At 32.9% G+C, this 22,426-nt stretch overlaps 1 protein-coding gene across 1 annotated transcript in view; it reads left to right on the plus strand.

Moving 5' to 3' along the window:
• Positions 1 to 22,426, plus strand: part of LARP4B (La ribonucleoprotein 4B) — an 88,729-nt gene that overhangs the window by 51,558 nt on the left and 14,745 nt on the right. The window contains exons 12-14 of the mRNA XM_044679955.1: positions 19,499 to 19,605; positions 20,290 to 20,541; positions 21,228 to 21,273. Coding sequence (XP_044535890.1) covers positions 19,499 to 19,605; positions 20,290 to 20,541; positions 21,228 to 21,273 — 405 coding nt within the window. The remainder of the gene's footprint in view (positions 1 to 19,498; positions 19,606 to 20,289; positions 20,542 to 21,227; positions 21,274 to 22,426) is intronic.

The raw sequence follows: 22,426 nt of genomic DNA on the forward strand, positions 1-22,426 counted from the left end.
TTATATAGCACTTACTATGTACTAGGCACTACTCAAGCTGCAGTCTGCTGACTATTTCCACTATATCACACTTTTCCCCATGGCGTTAGCAATGCTAATATTGCTATTATAGAAAGATAATAAAAGGATGGTCATGCAAGGTGTTTTTTTTTGTTGTTTTTAACATGAACTTTTTGTAAACTCTGGGCATATTTAGACTTCACTTGTAAGCCTTGGAGACTGAGTAATATTTGAAAGTTTTAATACGAGTGTTCTGACAGTACGGGAAGAATAAAGAAACTGAAGGTATGAATGTGGTAAAGAGATGAGGCTGACCATAACAATAGGTAGATATTGGATTGAATAACTTAATAATAAATTGGATTGAATTCATTAGGTGAAGTCAACTGGAGAGCCTGGAAAGCTTGGCATAAGATGTTAATATTTGAAGAGGTTAGAATAAAAAAGATCTACTTGGACTCTTAATTATCCCAGGTTAAGGTGATATATACCCTAACCTTATATAGTAGCAATGGGAATAATAGAGACTGGTTAATGAAATATGCTGAAGGAAAACACACACACACACACACACACACACACACACACACACACACACACACGCGTGCGTGTGTGTGTGTGTGTTTATATTAAAGTTTCATAGACTATCAAAACTACCTAGTCTAACCCTTTCTTTTAGAATTTTGGAAACTTAGGCCAAGGAAGGTGAAGCACTTTGTTAAAGTTCCTCTATGATTAGTGGTAGAAGGGAATCTAGGACCTGTCTTCTCTCATTCCTTCAGGAATGTTTCCCCTTTGTCATACTTCTTGTAATGTTATGGTGTAGGAAAATTCAGGTGCTGCTAGTAGTAGGTATTTTCCCTCCAGAAGACTTTTGGGGCCGGTTTTAAAAATTGAAGCCAGATTTTGAGGATACTTGAGTTTAGAAATATGAACAAAGTGCATAAGGTATTTGCATATTATTGCCCAACCTTCGGTGACAATTTTAAAAATTGTAGTATAGATGTTTAATTAAAAATTAGTAAATAGTATCATTTTCAAGTACATTGAGAATAATATCCAATATAAGCAAAAATTGCATTTTGACCTACAAGAGCATAACCATTTTCACAAAAGACAGAAAGGGAGATTGAGTCAGTGCCTTGGCTTGCTTGTGTGCTTCCTCTTGTTGACTTTTGATATAGAGGTTGGTGGCCATGTTCCTGTTCTTCCTGGATGGGCCTCTTAAGAATTGGGAGTGGAGTGGACCCAGGCAGTCACCTCCTTTCATTCCTTATAGAAGTTAGAAATAGAGAACTTCATTGTCCTGCTTACTCAAAAGACTCATGAAAAAAAGACAACGGTGTGCAAATCTAAAGGTTTTGGCATCAGAAGAAAATTGGAACCTAGTTTTCTTGCCTTTTTAACCTGGAGATCTACAAAGGAACTGAGAGAAAATGCTATGTTAGAAGGTAAGAATTTAATCTAAGTTTAGAATAATCAGTTTTATTTTAGCTACATTACCCTATTTTCATTAAATCACAACTTTTAAATCACAATTGGGTTTTTGTTAGTCAGATGTTTTGGAGCAAGATCACCAGTTCACTTTTAACACTGAGGTGATGCTTCTATGGCTGGGAAGTTAACAGCTAACAAGGAAAATAAAAATCAAATTTGTGTGTGCTAAAGGCTAATATTTGTATGAAAGCTAGCCACTAAAATACATTTTTCTATTTTTATCCCTTCAGCAAATTGGTGAGACCCTCTCTGAAGACATTTCCACATTGAAGAACTGGTGAACCAACATGATTTGAATACACTGTCAATTTTCATATGAATTTCAAATGTACTTAGGATGATCAGACACATCTTTATATCTGAGAATTGTCCTCCAGATGTTTTAAAAATTCTTTATGGACAGTGATCACCATGATAAAGAAAGTACCAAAAACTCTTTCTAGTATTTTAGATCCCAGATGTCTTCATGCATTTTCTGCCTCTGTAGGAGCAGCAGCAGCAGCATAGAGAGAGAGGTGCAATCTCATTAAATAACTGAAATACTGTAAGCACCTATTAACCAAAGTGACTGTATTTTTAGATGAGGTGACAGTGGAAGCTAAGAAAAAACTTGGAACAAGCTTCATAGTCTTCAGAACCACTACTTCTGTTTAATGAAAATATGTACCAGAGAGGAAAGTTTTTGCTTTTCTAAACTTATACATTAACCCTTCAGAGATTCTTTTTGAATAACTGTGCTTCTTTGACTGAGAATATGAAGGGTTAGTAGCATGTATAGAAAGAATAATTACTGAAATATTTGTTAATTCAGTTTATTTTGGACCCCCTTCCACAAAAAGGGAATTGTGCTAGGTTATGTGGGAAATAAAGATGTACCATTCCTTGGTATATTCCTTGAATACTTGCAGTACATGACAGTATACATTATTTACTAAAACCTGGTACCTATCACTTCCAACCAAGGTGTTTAGGGAAAGTCTTCAGTTTTTATCTGGATCTGGTAGGAGAAGGGTTTCTGTAGGAAGAGATGATGTAGAAAGGCAATACCAAATGCTTGTAGGTAGAAAAACATAGAGCATATCTGAGGAACCATGGCAGGTAAAACAATTTGGCTATGGTATGCATGTATAGAAGGAAAATAAAGATGGTTGTAGAAGTCCTTGAATTGCAGGTTAGAAATTTGAATTTTTCCAACCATGGCACAATTAGCCATGGTAGGTTTTGAGGAAGGAATTAATGAAAGCAATATGCAAAGCTTAGGATAAAGAGCATTAGATTTGGAGTCAAATACCCGTTTTTGAATTTTAGCTCTTGTAATTACTATATATATGACCTTGAACAAGTCTCTTAGCCCCTCCAATCCTTGACTTCTTCATTTACAAAATGATGGAATTGGAGTAATTAATCTCCATTATCCTTATTTACTTTAAATCTGGTCTTTTAGGAGTACACCAACAGCATTTGAATTAGATCAGATAGGAAGGGAAAATGCCAATTAAGCTATTGGAATAATTCAAGGATAAAATGATAAGAGGATATAAAGTAGGATTGTATTTGGAAGGATAATTCCAAAATCCAAAACTTAGAATCAAAATATACAACACACAAGGTTGAGAGAAGGGAGACCTAGATAGAGATCAGAGAAGTAGGTTGAAAACAGGTGTAGGTAATATTCACATTGCTAATAGAATAGAAGCTCAAGAATGATACAGTGTCACAAACCAAGGAAGTGCCCATTTTCAAGAAGAAAGGGTGGCATATGTTTAAAGCTGTTCATAGAAATGTCATATGTGATACAAAAGAAGCTGGAAACAAAATGTCCCCAACTTTAATGGAGTATTACTGCACTATAACAAATACGAAGAATTCAGAGAAAGAAACATGAAAAGACTATATGCTCCATATAAATGGAGTAATGCAAAATGAAGAAAACTAGAGCCAAAAATATCAGAATACACATCTACAGCAATATAAAGTCAACGTGGAAAAGTACAATGTGTTTAGTACAATGGTTTTGTTAATAACTTATTGTAGAGGTTAAAGGACAAATCCTTTCAATAAAATATCTGATGGCATCAGGGTGGAGGGTGAATTACATTTGGAGTGTGTGTGTGTGTGTGTGTGTGTGTGTGTGTGTGTGTGTGTGTGTGTGTGTGTTCAGATGTTTCAAATATCTTAGGGCCTAACATAAGGAATGAGGATAACATCCAATGGATTTAGTGATTGAAAAAGCATTGGTGATCTTTCGAAGAATAGATTCAGTAGGTAGGAGTAATGGGTAGATCACATTTCAGTTTGAACAGAATTTATGAAAAAATGTAAGTTGTTGGATGCAGACTTTCAAAAGTTCTTTTGTTCAAGTATGTAGAGGAAAAGTAAGGTAGATTAAAGGAACCTAGGAAATAACAATTCCCCCCCCCCCCTCAAAAATAAGAGGTATTTATTTCTGTTAGGAAGGTCCTAAGAGAGACTAGAAAAATCATTCATGTCAAAGTATATATTATTTCAAGGGCTTTGTCGCATGGTGTAAAGAATCTTGAATTTGGATCCCCCAAGTACCTTGATATAAATCCCAGCTTACTGAGTGATATGCTATTTTCTATGAACCTCCTCAGTGTCTTCATCTATAAAATGAAGAACTTGGACTAGAAAGTTCTCTGAAACCAGTGATTGCCTGAAAAGTATTTTTGCTTTGGTAATGATGCAAATAATGTGAAAGTAGACATTGAACTTTGTTATCTGACATTCCAGGATCATCAATTTAAAATTAGAAAGGAATGCTCAAAGCCATATACTCCAATCCTGCTTCATCCTACTCCCTACTCTCCTCATTTTATAAACAAGATAATAGGACCAAAGAAGTGAGCTTCTCAATAAGTTGGCTTAAGGTAGTATCACAGGCACCAAGTAGCAGAAATAATATTTCAAAATTAGCACTTTTTCTTGGTATCACAAGAAACATTATGGATAAATGTCTACATATGACTATAATAGGATGTAAATGCCATGTTTTTAACTTCTCCAGAAGACCTGTAAAAGATGAAAAGTAATTTAAAAATACATAAATTATTTTGTCGTCAAGAATAAAAGCAAGAAAAAAGAATGAAATTAATAAAACAGTGGTGTTGAGACTACAGCAAACTCAATGAAGCACATAAATGATGCCCATTTGGAAGATTTCTTCAAACAATAGTAATAGTTGGGAATTGTAGAACCCTCCTATGAATTTAGTGGTTTTTGATTTTTTTTTTCTCCAAGAGTTACTGCATTCAATTTTGGTTCCTCTAAATGTCATCATCCATTGGTCCAGATAAAGTCCTTTGGGAAAATATATATATCTTTGCTTTTAGAAGAAAATGAAAGTTTGTAAGAAAAAAGGACTTCATTGTCAGGTTGTACATTCTCTACTAATCTCTTAGATTCAAGTCATGGAAATAATGCTCAAATCAGTAAGCACACATAGGCTTTGATATTTGGGAATGAAGGTCATTAATCTTATGGCAATACCTCAACCACTTTTTTTGTAGTCAGTAACTAGCAAGCACTTATTAAATACTTACTGAGTACTGGGTAGTATTCTAAACAATGAGGTTAGGGAAACAAGTCCTTCAAGGAGCTCATGTTCTAATGGATTGAACAGACTCTAGAATAGATCCACTATAGAATATATCAGTGTTCTCTAACTCCATTTCCTCTCACTTATAGCTCTAGTTGCCCCTCCTGTTATTTCTGCCCCTCACAACCTCCCTTATTCTCCTACCTCTCTCCACTCATTTCAATTTCACTCAATTCGGGCCTCACTCTCACCTGGAAGTGGCAGTAGCTGACATTTTCATTTGTCCCCTGAACCTCAGTTCTTTCCCAACCCCTTTTCTCCTCGGGCTGCTAGTTATTTTCTTAAAGGATAGATCTAAATTCCCACACAACATTCTTATCTCCCCTCTCTGCCTCTTCACTATCTGGTGAAGTTCCTTATATTCTCAGCCTTTTGGGTTTTACTGACTTCTCTTAAGACACAGCTACAGTAGCACCCAATACAAAAGGTCTTTCCAACCCACTGACAGCTGCTAGTCTTCTAGCTAGTCTATGTATCTTGTATGTACCTATTTATTATCTCATTCATTAGAATGTGTCCTGAGAGCAGAGACTTTTTCCTCTTTCCAACAGTGAGCACAGTGTCTGAAACACAATGAGCCTTAATAAATATGCCTGTTGATATATTTGATTGATCAATTAAAGTGAATCCTGCCCAAGCACAGTCCTTCTACAACATGAACTACAACTTTTCTACAGCTTTTCATCTGTCTTATGTAAATTAAGTTAGTCTCTGTTTAGAAATATACAAATCAAGAAGTAAATTCATGTGAAAGGATAAGGCTGAGAAATTTGTCATTTTTTGAATGTTACTAAATGATGCCACTGACAGTACTAATTAAACTTCAAAAAATACTAATAATCTGAGTTCTTTGCACAAAGGATGTCAGTTCATAGTTTAGCTTATTTGTCTAATAAACTCTCCAGATTATAATTCTAGATTCTTAAGTTTTGAGTGCATGGTTTCATTTGTAACATGACAGTTGGAAGTCATTTTAATGAGTAAATTTACAATTGTTCTAAATAAAATGTTCTTTTAAATTTAATGTACCAGGCATGATAATTTTACAATTAAACTTCTACAAAATACATAGATTTTATGTCCCTAGGTTAATATATTTTTGGTGTTAGGTATCCTTTTATAAGAATATTACATGTTTCTTTTCCCCCTTGGAAAAACACCCTACTCCCAAGATTTCATAACATAATTTTATTGATTATGATTTTTTAAAGTAGTGAAATAGAATATTGGGAAATGACTTAGGGTTCAGGATTGTGTCAGAAGAAAAATGGTGGCATGAACAATGAGAGGAATTGGAAAGGGAATTACTTTTGGTACTGCAGACTTGGTTAGAAAATTAAAGTTTATTTAATTTTAATTTGTAAAAAGAATTAAAAGAAGTTTTTGTTGGAATTAGAATTATTTACTGTGAAATTTATCAAGTAGCATTTTTTGTCTTTCATAAGTTACAGGGTATTTGTTATTAAAATCAAATGCCACTGAAATGAAACAAAGCCAGTTTATTTAATAATTTCCCAGTAATTATTAGTTGGTAAATTTATCTTCCATTTAAAGTAGTTGTAACAAAGATTCAGCACATTTCTAATCATACATTTTCTACTTGGAATCAAAGGGTTTCAACACATTTAATTTTCTACATTATTCTTTGTATAATTAGTTCATGTAGCTTGGCTCTTTTTCAATACTTTTTTTTTTTTTTTTAAACCCTTACCTTCCGTCTTAGAGTCAATACTGTGTATTGGTTCCAAGGCAGAAGAGTGGTAAGGGTAGGCAATGGGGGCCAAGTGACTTGCCCAGGGTCACACAGCTGGGAAGTGTCTGAGGCTGGATTGAACCTAGGACCTCCTGTCTCTAGGCCTGGCTCTCAATCCACTGAGCTACCCAGCTGCCCCCTTTTGTTTTGTTTTTAATAGAATTAGTATAGCTGATGACTTTTAGACTACCAGAATACTATATTAGAGTTGTTGCATTTAACTTTTCCAAGTAGAAAAGTAAGAAATAGAGGTAATTTTCTGTAATTAAAGTTTATAGCTGTCTTATAAAAATAAGGAAATCTGTTTGTAAAGTAGTCAAAGATAACTTTTCAGTTACTTGAAATATAATTTGTTTAAACTTGGATTTATTTGGTACCAGTCAAAATCCTTTGGAATTAGTAACTTAATGAACCTGTTTTCAAACAAGAGAATGATTACCTTCTAGATAATGTATTCATTATTAAGCTGTTATTCAGCAAATATTTACTAAGAGCTTACCATTTGCCAGCAGTGTGCTAAGTGCTGGTAGAGAAAAAAAGAAAGACAAAAACACTATTCTGCTCTCAAGGAACTAGGTAGGTTGAATATATAAATACAGGCTTGCACATGTACACACGCATACACAGGGGAGGTAGAATGTTAATCAGGGAGAACAAGAGATGGAAGAGAGGAGTAAATTAGGAAAGACCTCCCCCTAAATTTAGTATTTAATGTTAAGTCTTGAAAGAAGCCAAGATAACTAAGAAGTTTAGTTAAAAAGAGTATTTTAGGCATGGTGAACAGCCATTGCTAAGCCTCAAAGATGGGAAAAGAAGTGGCATGGAAAGAAAAGCAAGCAGGCCAGTGTAGTTGGCATGAATCGATTGGAAAAGTAGCAGGGCTTTGGCTTGTGAAGAGTTTTAGATGCATAAGGATTTTATATTTTATCAGGGAGATAATAGCAAGGTAATGTATTTCATTTAGGGAGGTAGTAGAGCAAGACCTACATTTTAGGAAAATCACTTTGGTACCTGAGAAGTAGATTGGTTTATGAAGACCAATTATGAGGTGAAGGCAGTAGTCAAAAAATAATTGTTGATTCGGGAATGAGAGCTAGATAATGTGGATCCAACACTGACTAGATTTGTAGGTCTGGATATCATCTCCTTAGATAGTAATGATGGAGACCAAGGGAACAAAACAAGATCATGTAGAGCAGGGATTCCCAGACTTTTTTGGCCTACTGCCCCCTTTCCAGAAAAAATATTACTTAGCCTCCTGGAAATTGATTTTTTAAAAATTTTAATAGCAATTAATAGGAAAGGTAAATGCACCTGTGGCTATCACTGCCTCCCAGGATCGCTACAGCACCCACCAGGGGATGGTAGCGCCCACTTTGGGAATCACTGATGTAGAGGGAAGTGAAAAGAGGTTCCAAGACAGAGCCAGAAAAGGGAGAGACGCCTACAATTAGTGGTCATGATATGGATAAAAATCTGGTTTAAAAAAAAAAAAAAGATTGAAGGGTGATCAGAGAGATCAGAGAACCAGAAGAGACCAGTATCAGGAGAATCTATCCAGGAAGAGAAGGTGATAGTGTGCAAAGTTGCAAAGAAATTTTAAAAGATGAGTATTGAGAACAGGCCATTAGATGGTATTTTAATATGTATTTCTTAGAATACACTTCTCTTAGAAAATACTTAAGATATCCTCAATATATAAAGGATCTTCAAGAATGATAAGAGAAACTTATGTAAAATAGATTTCATAGAATTTCAGGGCTGTAGTGGACTTAGAGAAAATGTAAATTGATTACATTTTAATTAGTGGTAAAAGCAAGTTTAGAAACTAAGGTCTTCAATCCCATTGCAATGTGTTCTCCACGGTGCTTTAATATTTATTGTAGTTCTCCAGTTAGGACCACATTTATTCTTCTTTGAAAAATTGTTCATGCCTACTTATTTAGAATATGACAAGTTTACTAACGCATTTTTCTTATATGCAGTCAAAACTTACCTTATCAGGTGAAGTAATTTTGAAAGTATAACTAGTTCATCTTACTTTTTAGATATCCTTAAGCACTACATTGTTTTAATGATAATCAAGGTTTATTTCTTATTGGTTTAATACTAAAGGATTTAAATGTTCTGAGTTGACTGAACTTTTATGTCTATCTAGATGCCTTGGTTCTATGGGTCCTAACTTGTGAAAAAATTTAAACCACTAATGGATTAAGGCAATGTTATTATCAAATAATCAGCTGTCATTTATTATTACCAAAATATCCATCATTCCCTTCTAGTCATTCACATATTCGTGACCTTTCCAACTTTCATTAACAAGGTCTTAATTTTAAGATTTTTTGAATGTCTCATTTTTATATATTGTAATATATGACTCACTTTTTCTCATTTCTTTGTGGGGGATTTTGGTGGAAAATAGAGACTTCAGGGAATAGGATTTATAATCATTTTTATACGCCTGGCAGGTAATACCATAAAGTATGCTTTTATATAGCTGTAACTCTTAACTGTCATCAACATTAATTTTTACATGATACATTGACAAGTAATTAAGGAAATGATCAAAATAATTGTAAATAACACTTAAATGTTTTTCACAAATCATTTCATGATAAGAGTACTACTAATCATTTTGAAACTATAATATTTATCTTAGAGGGGGGCAATTTCCTGTCTAGTATATTTTCAAGACAATACCTTATTTTTATGTGGATCCCAAAAGTAGTACTGGTCTACTCACTTATATATCTATCATTTGAATAGGGGATATTATTTTTAAAAGCTTAATTTTGTCTGATTAGAGAAAGAGTTCACAGACAAGATAGACTCAAAAAATATAAAGTGAACATTTATGATTGCATAAAAATAAAAAGCTTTTGTATAAAGATGTATATAAACTATATAAACATATAGAACTTTTATAAAAATGTGCCTATTCCTTTGTGAAGTTTCATACCCAGATTACCTCCCACATATTCACAGTGACCATAAAATTTTTGCCATAAGAATATTGTTACTTGGGTGATTATATGCCCACTAGCTTAGATCTTGTCTAGATGTATTATTAGTTTGTTCTTTTGCCCATTTGCTCATGTTGCATCTTACAACAAACCTGTATAGATTATCCAATAAGTGCTTGTTCCCTTTTTTTTTCCTAATCTACTTATAGAAAATTCAAAAATAAGTGGTTCCTAGGTTTGAAGTTCTATGAATTTTTCCAGAAAACCAGCAAAACCAAATTTCTTTTCCTTAAAAATTTTTAAATTTTTATTTTTTTAATTACTTTTTTCATAAGATTCCCGTCTTCCTACCAGCCTCCCCTCCCAACCCCCATCCTCCATTGAGAACACAAGAAAACAAAATCTCTATCTCCTCAAGCAAAATCAGTGAATTGACTATATCTGAAAAAAAATATTCTTCATATGCATCCTTAAATCAATCACTTCTCTGTGATGAGGTGGGTAAGCATATTGCATTAACTAGTCCTATGGTCATATTATTGTTTGAAGTTTATTGTCATTAAAGTAGGAATGTTATTGTGTAAATTGTTCTCCTAATTCTGCTTATTAAAATCAGCTCATATAATAATTGTAAAGACCCTTCTAGGTCTCTCTGAAGTCATCATACTCTTGTACCATAACTTATTCCCAATTAATGGGTACACTCTCTGTTTCTAGTTCTTTGCCTCCTCTAAAAATACTTAAAAAAATTTTTTTTGTGCATATGAGCCCTTTTCCTCTTTATTTTGCTGTGTTCTAAAGCTCTTAATGAAATTCCTAGGTCAGAGGGTATAGTAGCTTTTGAAGCATAGTTCCTAAATGCTTTCTGAATGGCTCGATCAGTTTATAGCTCCATTAGTAATTTATTAATGTTCCTGTCTTTCTACTATATTCCCTACGTCATTTGTTGTTTGCTTTTTTTTGGTTAATTCTGACAATGTGATGGGTGTGAGGTGGAAACTGAAGTGAATTTTAATTTGCATTTCTCTGATATTTAAGACTTTAGTGCATTTTTTCATAAGGAAATTCCATTTATGTTCTTTGACAATTTTTCTATTGGGGAATGGTTCTTATTCTAAAAACTTTGAATTGGTTCTTTATATATCTTAAAAATGATACCTTTTATCAAAGAAACTAGCTTGCATTTCCTCCACCCCACCCCATCCCCTGCCCTTACCTGCTTCTCCTACCTTTTTTTCCCCTTTGCATGGTTTTCGTTATACAAAAGCTTTTTATTTTTATGCAGTCATAAGTGTTCATTTTACTGTCTTTCTATCTTATTTGTGAACTCTTCTCTTAACCAGAGATCTTACAGGTAATATCTTCCTTGATCTTCTCATTTGTATATCGTGTCACCCTTTATGTCTGAGTCTTATACCCATTTGGAAATTGTCTTGGTAAATGGTTATAATACTGTTTATATATAATATCATTTCCACTAGACAAGTTTCTAGTTTCCGAAACATTTTTTATGAAATAGTAAGTTTTTGCCCTAGTAGCTTCGAACACCAGATTTACCAAACACTAGGTTACTGTGCTTTTTTTCCTGCATTTAGAATACCTAATGTGTTTCCTTTTTTTTTTTTTTTAATCAACCATTTCTTAGGTACCAAATTATTTTGAGGATTATTGTTTTATAGTTAAGAATGAGATCTGCTTACTGGTAGATCCCCTTCCTTCCAACCTTCTTTTTTTCTTCCAACTTTTCTACTCCATTTTTATTATTTTTTTCTATCTCTGAAGAATTATTCTTGGTAGCTTAATTGATATGGCATTGAATAAGTAACTTAATTTCGGTAGTATTGTTATTTTCATGACATTGGCAATAATGAGGAATTTATTGAGCAATTAATGTTTCTCCAATATTTAGATCTGTCTTTTTTGCATGGAGCATTTTGTAATTGCATTTACATAATTTTTATTTGCCTTGGCAAGTAGACTCCCAGGTGTTTTATTCTGTCTGATTATTTTGAATATAATTTTTCTTTCTATCTCTTCCTAATGGATTTTTTGGTGTAACATAGAAATGCTGATGATTTTGTGGATTTATTTTGTATCCTGCACCTTAGCTGAGATTGTTTCAACTAGTCTTTTTAGTTGGATTTTTAGGATCTCTTTCTAAATTATCCTATCATCTCCAAAAAAGCAACAATTATATTTCTCCTTTGCCTATGTTTATTGTCTCATTCTTTCTCTTTATTATAGTTGATATTTCTACTGCTAAATTGAAAATGAATATCTTTTCTCATCTTTTAGGAAAGAACTATTTTATCCTCATTAGAGATAATATTGACTCTTACTTTTAAAGAGACTACTTAAATTATTTCTTGCCTCTTAGTGTTTTTAAATGAATGGATGTTATCTGCATCTGTATATAATCATAAGATTTTTGGTTTTCTTATTAATACTCAATTATGTTTAGAAATTTTCTAGTATTAAACTAGGCCTGCATTCTTGCTGTAAGTCTTGGCTAGTATGATCTTTATGATATGTTGCTATAATCTCCTTGCTAATATTTTATTATAGAATTTTGCATTAATATTCATTAGGGATATTGTTTTGTGTTTTTTCTGTTTTGACTCCCTCATTTATGTACTAAGATTGTATTTGTTTTGTACAAGGAAATTGGTAGGCCCTCATCTTTTCCTGTTTTTACTTTTTTTTCCCCCCTTCCTAATAGTCTATGTAATATTAGAATTAATTTTGGATTTTAGGAATTAATTTATGACTCTAATTTATTTTTAATTTTTCTTTCTTTTTTTAAACCCATAACCTTTTATCTTAGAATCAATACTATGTTTTGGTTCCAAGGCAGAAGAGTGGTAAGGACTAGGCAATAGGGATTAGATGACTTGCCTGAGGTCACATAGCTAGGAAGAATTTGAGGTCAAGTTAGAACCTCTAGGACAGAAGTTGGCAACGTATGGCTCTGGAGCCATATCTGGCTTTTTTGAGGGCCAGATATGGCTCTTTCTGCAGCAGCCATAAAGTCAATTTTTTTTCAGGCACTGTTACAGGAGTGCGCACTGTGAGCACCGTATGGCTCTCATGAAATTACATTTTAAAAAATGTGGCGTTTATGGCTCTCACTGCCAAAAAGGTTGCCAACCCCTGCTCTAGGACCTCTTTCTCTAGGCCTAGTTCTTAATCCACTGAGTGACCTACCTGCCACCCAATTGCTTTTTCTTTTTCCTTTTATAAAAAATATTTTATTTTCCCAATAATACTTAATAACAATTTTCAGTATATATTTTTCCAAATTAAAAGGATTCCTTCCTTTTCTCTCTGCTTCCCAGTTGGTAAGCAATTTCATCTGGATTATAGTTGTCTCCTTTTCTTTTGATCTGTTTTATTTAAATATTTGTCCATTTTAGGTAGATTCAATTTTATTATCTAATTTTAGGACAGAATGGTTCCTCATAATTTATTTCATTGGTTATGAATTGACCTTTATTCTGGTAATTTGACTAATTCTTTAGTAATTAATGTTATGTTTCATTCAGATTTTTTCTTTAACATATCCTAGTTTTTGTTTATTAATTCAATGATCTTTCAATTTCAGTTTTATTAATTTCTTCATTTTCAAAATTTCTATTTTAGTATTTTGGGGGGATTATTGATTTGTTGTTTTTTATAAGTTCTCTTCGTTTCAAGCCCAATTCTTTGGGTTGTATGTGGTTGGTTTTTTTGTTTGTTTGGTTTTTGCTCCTATTCTTCTGAGTTTTTAGAGGTATATATTTCCCCTGGATACTGTGGCAGTGTCCCCAAAATTTTGGTCTCCCACCAAATTTGTCTCATTGTCTTTCTTTAAAATTATTGATAATTTCTGTTTGATTTTTTTTATTTCCTCTTTAGGATTAATTTGAGTGTCTAATTCATTTTTAATAATTCAGTGGCATATTATTAAATACAATTTTACTGCATTGATGTTAATATGTGTTTAATTTTTCTACTTTTCTGTATTTGTTTGCAAGGTTTTAATGACCTAATGTGTTCAATTTCTGTAAAAGTGTGATACATCACTGAGAAATATATATCCCATCTTTTTTCTCTTTTCATTCAATAGTGTCCAGTGATCTGTCATATCTAACTTTTCTTAAATTTTGTTCTTGTCAATTAGGGGCAGAAGAAGAGATACTTTTTTATGTTCAGTTTTTGTTTTTTAAAAATTAGCTCAGAAGGATAAATTAACATCCTTCATTATTATAGCTTAACTGTCTATTTAACTCAATCTAACTCAAATCTCTAACTCTAATCATTTAAAAAAAATATTTTGGTAGAGTATGCCATTTTGGTGCATATATATTTCTTTTTGGGTAATAAATATGGCTAGCCTATAACCTATAGATTGATGGGTCAGTGGCCTCTTCAATTACCAGAGTCCCTGATGTTCTCTCAGCCAGAAAGTTTTAAGAGCTCATTATTTAACTATTCCCTTGAATATCCTAGGACATCTAACTTGAAAATAGCTATTAGGAGGCTGTCCATCAAACTCTTAACTCCTTCCCCAACATATAGGTAATAGGAGTAACAATTATCTCCTTTTATCTATTAACTGGGTTTTGTTCAAAGGAAAACATTCCTTGGAGTTGCAAAAATGCAAAAGCCCACAAATTAGTTGTAGCCTATGACCTTGACACAGGATTTCTCTCATATATTCAGGAATTCTCTCTGATGCAAAGATTCTGTTGTAGTATATTCAAAATAAATTATTGTAATATTATTGATATTAATTCAGAGTTTATAATACCTTTCAGCAAAATGTAGTTCCCTTATTTATCTCTTTTAATTGTCTGTGTGCTTTTGCTTTGCCTAAGAACCTGATTGCTTCCCCTACCTCTTTTCTTTCAGCTGAAGCATAATAGATGTTTTTCCCCTTATTTTAACTCAGGTGCGTTTTTCTGGTTCAAATGTGTTTCTTGTAAAGAACATATTTTTTTAATGCATTTTGTTTTCCATATACATTTTATGGGTCAGTTCATCCCATTCACATTCATAGTTATGATTACTAATGGTATATTTCCCAAACTTTCTTCTCAATTTCCCTTTCTTTTTTAAAGAGGAATAGTTAAGAAAAAAGGAATATTTTCACCACCAGTCTTTTAGGGTTCTTTTTCCCTGAACCCAGAGTGGAATAAAAGATGATAATTCTTCTTTCTTCCTTTGAGCCTGTTTTTTGAAATTCATCCTCTATTGCTTTAAACTAATCTGTCTCTTTATCCCCACTTATTGTATTTCTGAATTCTATGCATATTCTCTCCTTTGATTCATTCAGATGAAAATGAATTTTAAGTGTCACTTATTTTCCATTCCCTCCCCTTGTTCCTTATTTGTGTAGATTTCTCCTTGCATTGCTCATTAATCTGAGATAATTTCTCTAATCCTTCCTCTCCTCTCCCTCCTGTCCCTTCTTCCACTTCCTTTACATTTTTCTTTTAAGATGATCTGAACATAACAGAAGAACTTCTGGGCTCTCTATTAAACTTATTCTATTACTCCTGATGTTAGTGTTTTAAGAGACACATGTATTATCTTCTCATATTAGAATGTAAACAGTTGAACTTTCTTTAGTCACTCTTTTATGATTATTCACTTATAATAAGTTCTTGACTCCAGTGTTTGTATTTCAAAGTTTCTCCTCAGCCCCAGTCTTTATCAAGAATGCTTGGAAATGCTTTTATTTTTATTAAATATTCACTTATTCTAAGATTATACTCAGTTTTAATTAAAGAGTCATGGTTGTAAATTGATAACATTTGTATTCTAGAATATCATATTCCAAGCTCTCTTCCTCCACAGTGGTAGTACACAAATTTTGTGTGATTCTGACTCATGTTTTTCAGTACTTCACTTCTATCTGGATCTTTGGAATAGTTTTTTCATTAACCTAGAATCTCTTTGTTTCGGCTATAATGTTCTTCGGAGTTTTTACTTTAGGATTTCTGTAGAATTCTGCTTTCCCTTGTTATTAAAAGAGATCTGAGTATTTTTATCATGTCTTATGTTTTGTTTTAAAATTAAGGTAAACTTAGATGAAAATGGTCTGAGTATGATCAGTTTATTAATTAGACTAGCAGTTACTAATAAATTCCGTCTGTGACCTCTCTCAATGACCAATAATCTTAAGGTAGTAATCCCCAGTTTTAAAATAGTTTTTGAGTACAGAGTTGGGTAGATGGAGAAGATCGTGCAGGTAATTACAGGATAGACAGCCTTATGCTTGGTTATTTTAAAGAAAACAGGCTAAAGGGTAGTAATAAAACTCTGGCAATGAAGGAAATTTAGTTATTTTATGGGGTCCATTTGCATCATTCATAGAACCTTTTAAGTAAGTTTTAGTTAACAGACTACTTGGTGCCTAGAAGGGTTTGTTAGGGAGGAAAATCTTTTGGGGATGATAACAAGTTAACTTAAAGTAACTTTAAACTAACTCAGAGGAAAAGATGACTCATTTATACAATTAATGCAGCATATATTTAGTTAAACTCTTACATTAAAAATTTCAGGTAATAATTTTTATATTTTCAATTGAAATATGATGTGTAGGCTTTTTTGAGAGGTAATGGCAATCAGGTATTCAAGGATTGTTATGTTATCTCTCCTCAATTTGTTTTCCATATTTTTCCTCTGAGATACCTTAAATTTTCTTTTTACAGTTTTAGTCTTTTGTCTTGTGAAGTCCTTGGCTTCTCCTTGGACCATTCTAGTTTTTATGGAGCTTCTTGCTTGAATAAGAATTTTTCAAATTTTTATTAAACAATTCTTATCTTTTCTCTTTTTTTCCTTCCATGGCTCTCATTTCATTTTTAAAATCATTTTTATTTTTTTCCTTTAATGAATTCTTATTTCATCTGTACTGTGAATTCTTGTCTCTTGTGCCTAAGTTATCGTTTTCTCTGAAGCTTTAATTGTAAATGTTTGGAGTTATTTTCTTCTTCTGATCTTGCTTCTTGAGTATCCCTGTCAGCAGGCTTTTGTGGTAGAGTTCTTTTGTTTATTTTTTGTGACTATCTTACTTTGGGCTTTATAAGATTCTTCTCCTTCCCTTCTCCCACCTCTCCTTTCTCCTTTCTTCTTGGAAATCTTTTTATTGGCAGATTTTACATGAGGAGGAGGAGGGATGGTAGAGGCTCTAGAAATGTCCATCTGCCCTAGACATGCCCAGGTCTCTGAGACCTGGGTTGAGTTTTTGTCTCAAGCCTTTCTACAACTTTCTTGGTATATTAGCTGGGAACCTACAGGTTTTTAGATCTCACCTAAAGTAAGATGATCCAGTGCAAAGTCTTAATTATTCCTCTTTTGGTCTGAACCTTACATGTTCTAGACCTGGAATTGGGTTTGAGCAATATTCTCATAGGCTTCCTTCTGTTTGGAAGTAGACTGCTGGTGGACTCAGCAATTATCTGCCAATGTGATATAACTGTAGCCTTTTCTTTGGCCCAGGATTTCTGCCATCGTCTTTTCTGCTCTATGTTTAAGAATGGTCCAAACCCCTACTAAACTCCTGGAGTTAGAATAATAGAATTACTATTAGCTTCTGAAGTTTCTTCCTAGCTCAGTATAGGATCTCATATCTGACACTGCTATCAACCTTGAAATTCCATGCCTTTCTATAGGGTCTCTCCTCTGTCAGCCCAGGTTCTATGACCCAGAACTGGGGGTTTAAGAGACGGAGTTGCCAGTTGGCACCTGTTCCTATGTGGTTCACAAAGTCAGAATCGTCTTTGCACCCCTCCCTCCAATGGGTGTTTGGGATTTCTTTTTGACCTTCACTGGAATATTCTACAGAATTCTCTGAATGCTCCTCCCCACCCCCCAGCCTCCATGACTGATTTGGGCTAGAACTGTGATTCACTGGGATTTTCTTCCTTGGATTTCCAGATAAGGCCTGGTGCCCGGTGCATTAAGCTCTTTGTGGAGGAGTAGTGTTAGGGACACAGCTGTACTTCTTCATGATAATCTGCCACCTTGGCTTTGCCTGAGAAATTTGTTCTTTTCTTCTCCCTCTCCCACTTCTTTGCCTCAAACCATTATCTCATGATTTAAGAGGGCTTTTAATTAAAATCAAGTTATTTTAGACTAATATTGAATGTTAATTTATTTCATCCTTAAATTATCTTCAAGTTATTCTTTGAAATCTGAATCCTCCCCCTACCCCTTTATTCCCCCAATAATGACTATAAAATGTCCTGTTAGGATCTCATTATGAAGAAAACACTTATTCTATTAGAATTATGTCTTTTAACAAAAAGCCTTACTGAGTTATTTAAGGAAAACTAATGCTAATTCTCATTGCAGACTTGTTTATAGCAACTCTCATTGATAAAGAAATCCATGTGCTAGGTATCAAAGTAGAGAATGGGAAGAATGGGAATATACCTCAGCTATGTCTGGCATTTTTTTTTTTTTTTTTTACAAAAACTAAACATGTTGGGACATTAAAACCTTGCAAACAAATACTAAAAAGCAGAAATATTAAATATTTTTATAAGCCTTTTTGCATAATCTTCATTTTGATCAAAATAATTCATTTTCATTGCTTTGTTAGTTCTTTTGATTATATCATTGGGAAAAGTAAATTTGTTATAGATTTTATTTTCATTCTTTTCTTTAGTATATAATATGATATATGCTTCATTTAACATTCTGATTTTCCTCAATCGAGTATAGTTTTTTGTCTCTTCAGTAAAGATATTTGTACAACTTAAAACAAACCACAAGGTAGCAGTCCATCTGGTGGACATAGGAAACAAGAATAAATTTAATCCACAGCTATCTTCCAATACTTTTCATGGTTGTAATTTTTCCAAATATTGGAACGTTACATTTATTTTTTTTTTTGCTACATAATTACCCAAATTTTAAAGAGTACCTTAGAAATCTTAGACAGAAGTTAGCTTCAGAAGTATATTATTGTATAAGAAATGTAGGATACAGATAGCTGTGATCTATTGGTAAGAAGCCTAGACTGAATAAAACCATGTTATAATCCTATTTTTACCAGTTATAAGCCCTGATCCTCGAGCAAATCATTTTTCTTCTCTAGGCCGTTCTTCATCTGTAAACTGAGGATATTGGGCTCTTGGCATTTTTCAAATGAGGAAGCTGAGGTCCAGGGAAGTTAAGTGACTTGGCAAGGTCCCACAGATAATAAACTTCAGAGGCAGGATTTCAACCTTGTTTCTTTGAATACAGAGCCAATGTTCCTTTTACCTATATCCCTTTTTAACTCTGAAGTTAATCCTGTGGTTCTTTGTTGTTTCTACCTGTAAGAGCTGTATATGGGAACATATTATGGGCCAATATATATACATGGGTAAAGTTACTTGTTTTTAGAAGTTGGTATGATCTGGTAAAGGTATTAGAGATACAGAAGTATTGTTCAAAGTGTTCCAATACATATAGTATTGAAGTTATTTTGAGTTTTTTTAACATGTATGAATATTATGTATTCATAGTATGAATAGTATGAACATTATCTTTTGACTAGGTTAAGGCATGATACTGGAATATGGAATATTATATTGTCTCTAATTCCTTTGTCACAAAACAAAATCAACAAATTGCTTAGATTACTACTTTCTACCTCTTCCTCTCCATCATTCACCTCCCTCTTCCTCCAATATCTAGGTAACACCATTTCCAAATACTGGATTTATCAATGGGTTTACATCTCCCACCTTCAAACCTGCAGCATCTCCTCTAACTTCACTTAGACAATATCCTCCTAGAAACAGGTAAGTCAAAAGACTAAAGTATTTTCTATCCCCTCTCTTACAGCCTCCTCTCCCTCCAATAGACTATAAGCTCCTTAAGCATAAGAAATATTGTATTTTTTTTCTCCCAGGCATCTGGCATATGGCAGGTATTTAATAAAATTTTGAATTAAAATGAATATATAATTTTGTTTATATACCTAAAGGAGAAATAGATCTGCCATATAGTTTTCTTAAAGGTTTCAAAAGTCCTGTAAATGCATTCTATATTCATTCTTAAAGATAGAATCCTCCAAACTTTAAAGTTAGACAAATGAATGTGTAAGTTTAACAGTTAGCTATTTTTTGTTTTGAAAGTCATCTTAAGTACAGTTTCTGCATTAGAAGTCATAATTACAAATAGTGAAAAAATGATGATTATTCTCTAGCAGTGGCTTCTTAGATAGGTTTCACTTATAAATGAATGGCTTGAGAATAAAACTGAAAAATTATAAACATTTTTCATTGATTAGAGGGGAAAAATTAGGTATTTTGTGGTTGGTTGACATTTCCAAATAAAAGTACATTTGCCTTGAGAAATACAATTATTAGCTACAACTGGTGGGTTCTAGTTGAGATATATTTGAAATAAATCTGAACAAACTTTCTTAGATAGGTTTTTGATGATAATCAAAGAATTAAAGATACATACCAATTAATTTGCAGGAATCCTAGTAAATCACATCTGCGACATACGCTACCCACTGCAGATAGAGGACCTGGACTATTAGAAAGCCCAACAATATTTAATTTCTCTACCGACCGCTTAATTAATGGTGTCCGGAGTCCACAAACAAGGCAACCAGGACAGAACAGAACACGGATGCAAACCACTTCAACTTACGCCAAGAGGGATATTGGAATTGGACGAATGGAACAGAATAATCTTGAAACTTCTTCATTGTTAGGTAGAGGAAGGTAAGTTATATAGAATTAAGTGCCCTTTACATCATAAATTTTTTAATCCAAAAATATCTTTTAGTTCTAACTTTCTACCATATTTCAAAACAAAGGATATGGTGTGTACTACAGTAATACAACATTATTAACATAAATTTAATGTTGTTTTGGCCATTCATTATATCTTGGGAGCTATTGTTCAGTGATTTCAGCTTTTTTTCCCTATTGAGCTACCCAATTGCCATGATGGAAGGACTTAAATCAATTTTGAAGTACAGTTGTTTAAACAAATCACCATTTCTCGAGAATTTGGTGACTTCCAAGAACACTCCTATTCTTTACTACCTTTCTTGTTTCTTACCTTGTACCCTCTTGGCAAAATCTCATTTGTGATAAACTTCCTTAACTTTCTACATATATTATACTTGACTCTCACATATCTCTCAATCAACCCTCCCTCCTTCCAGCTCCTATCTTTGTTATATAAAATTCATAATTCCTACTCTGAAAGGTTCAATAGAGAAGTGGATTTTTTTGACAGGTGGTCTAATACAAGTTTTTCAAAAACAGTTTAGAATCTAAAGTAATCTTTGGGGGAAATTTGAACAAACAAATAAGGATGAAATATGGCTTATATGTATGAGAGAGACAAGTATTTTTCCAAGGCTGTAGTTTAACACTTAATTATTTTTCTTCTCTCCAAGGAAAAATTCTTATGGCTTGAGGAAAAAGAGAGAGGACAAGTTTACAGTGAGTAAATATTTGTAATTCTTTTTAGTCTTATTTTAATGTGTTTGAACTTGAAAGCATAAAAACTCAAAATCCTAAGCTGTTTTCAGACCAAACTTTCTAAGGAAGTATATTTACCTTAGATTTCCAGTTGGTAATAATTGAGTGAGCATCAATTAAAAAATTTTAAAAATTTGTAAATATGGGGTAAATAAAAACAGCTTTTTTGTTTTATTCAAGAAAAGTAGGAGATAGTTTGGAGAAGACAGAAACTGCAGTTGCTTAAGTTTTGTTTTGTTTTTAAACACGATACAAATATTTTAGCCCATATGTAGAATCTTCTCCACCTGTAGGTAGGTATGTCAGTATAAAACATAAGAGCATTTTTTAAAACATGGCAGTAGAAAAAAACGAAAGGAAATTAATTACAAGAAATAGTTCTAATAGTTCAATTTGAATTCTAGAATTATAGACACAACTCTGGAAGAGACACGGGGAAATCATCTGATTCTCCCCACTATTTTCATGTGTGTGAATGATAACAGCATCCCTTATATCTAGTGTGATATTATTTTCTTAGATATCTACAAAATATCAAATAACAACTTTCTTTAGTTAAATAATATCATTGTTTAATAAATAAAATGTTCCTTATAATTTATAACTCTCCTTCAAGATTATCATTGTTAAAACCATTTTTGCTTAGTTTAGTGCTTGCCTTTTGCAACACTGTATTTGTTATTTAAAAAAAACATAAAAAGATAATTTGCTGCTCTAGATCTGAAATTGATTCTAGTTACAAAAGTTGGCCAAAGTGAAATATATCTTTTCTACAGAGCAACATATCAAGTGTAAATATGATCAGTTGATACTTTTTTGAGCATCTCCTATGGTAGACTGAGACACATAAAAAGGTGACCAATATATTGCTCCCAACATTGAAGTATTTATTGTCAAGTAGAAAGAAATAAAAATTACACAAATATAATCCTGGATCCATGGGAAGTGACCCTCCCCCCCCCTTTGAGGGGAGGTTATTGAGTTAAAGCTATGAGATTTTTTAAATAAAATTATAAGAATAGAAATTTTTATTTACAATTAATTTCAGAATCAGAGAAGTGGTTTACAATATTTTCACAGGTAAAAGAACACTTAATGCAATTTGAGTAAGAAT

The sequence above is a fragment of the Gracilinanus agilis genome, chromosome 5 (genome assembly GCF_016433145.1).
Source record: "Gracilinanus agilis isolate LMUSP501 chromosome 5, AgileGrace, whole genome shotgun sequence".
Classification (NCBI taxonomy): Eukaryota; Metazoa; Chordata; class Mammalia; order Didelphimorphia; family Didelphidae; genus Gracilinanus; species Gracilinanus agilis.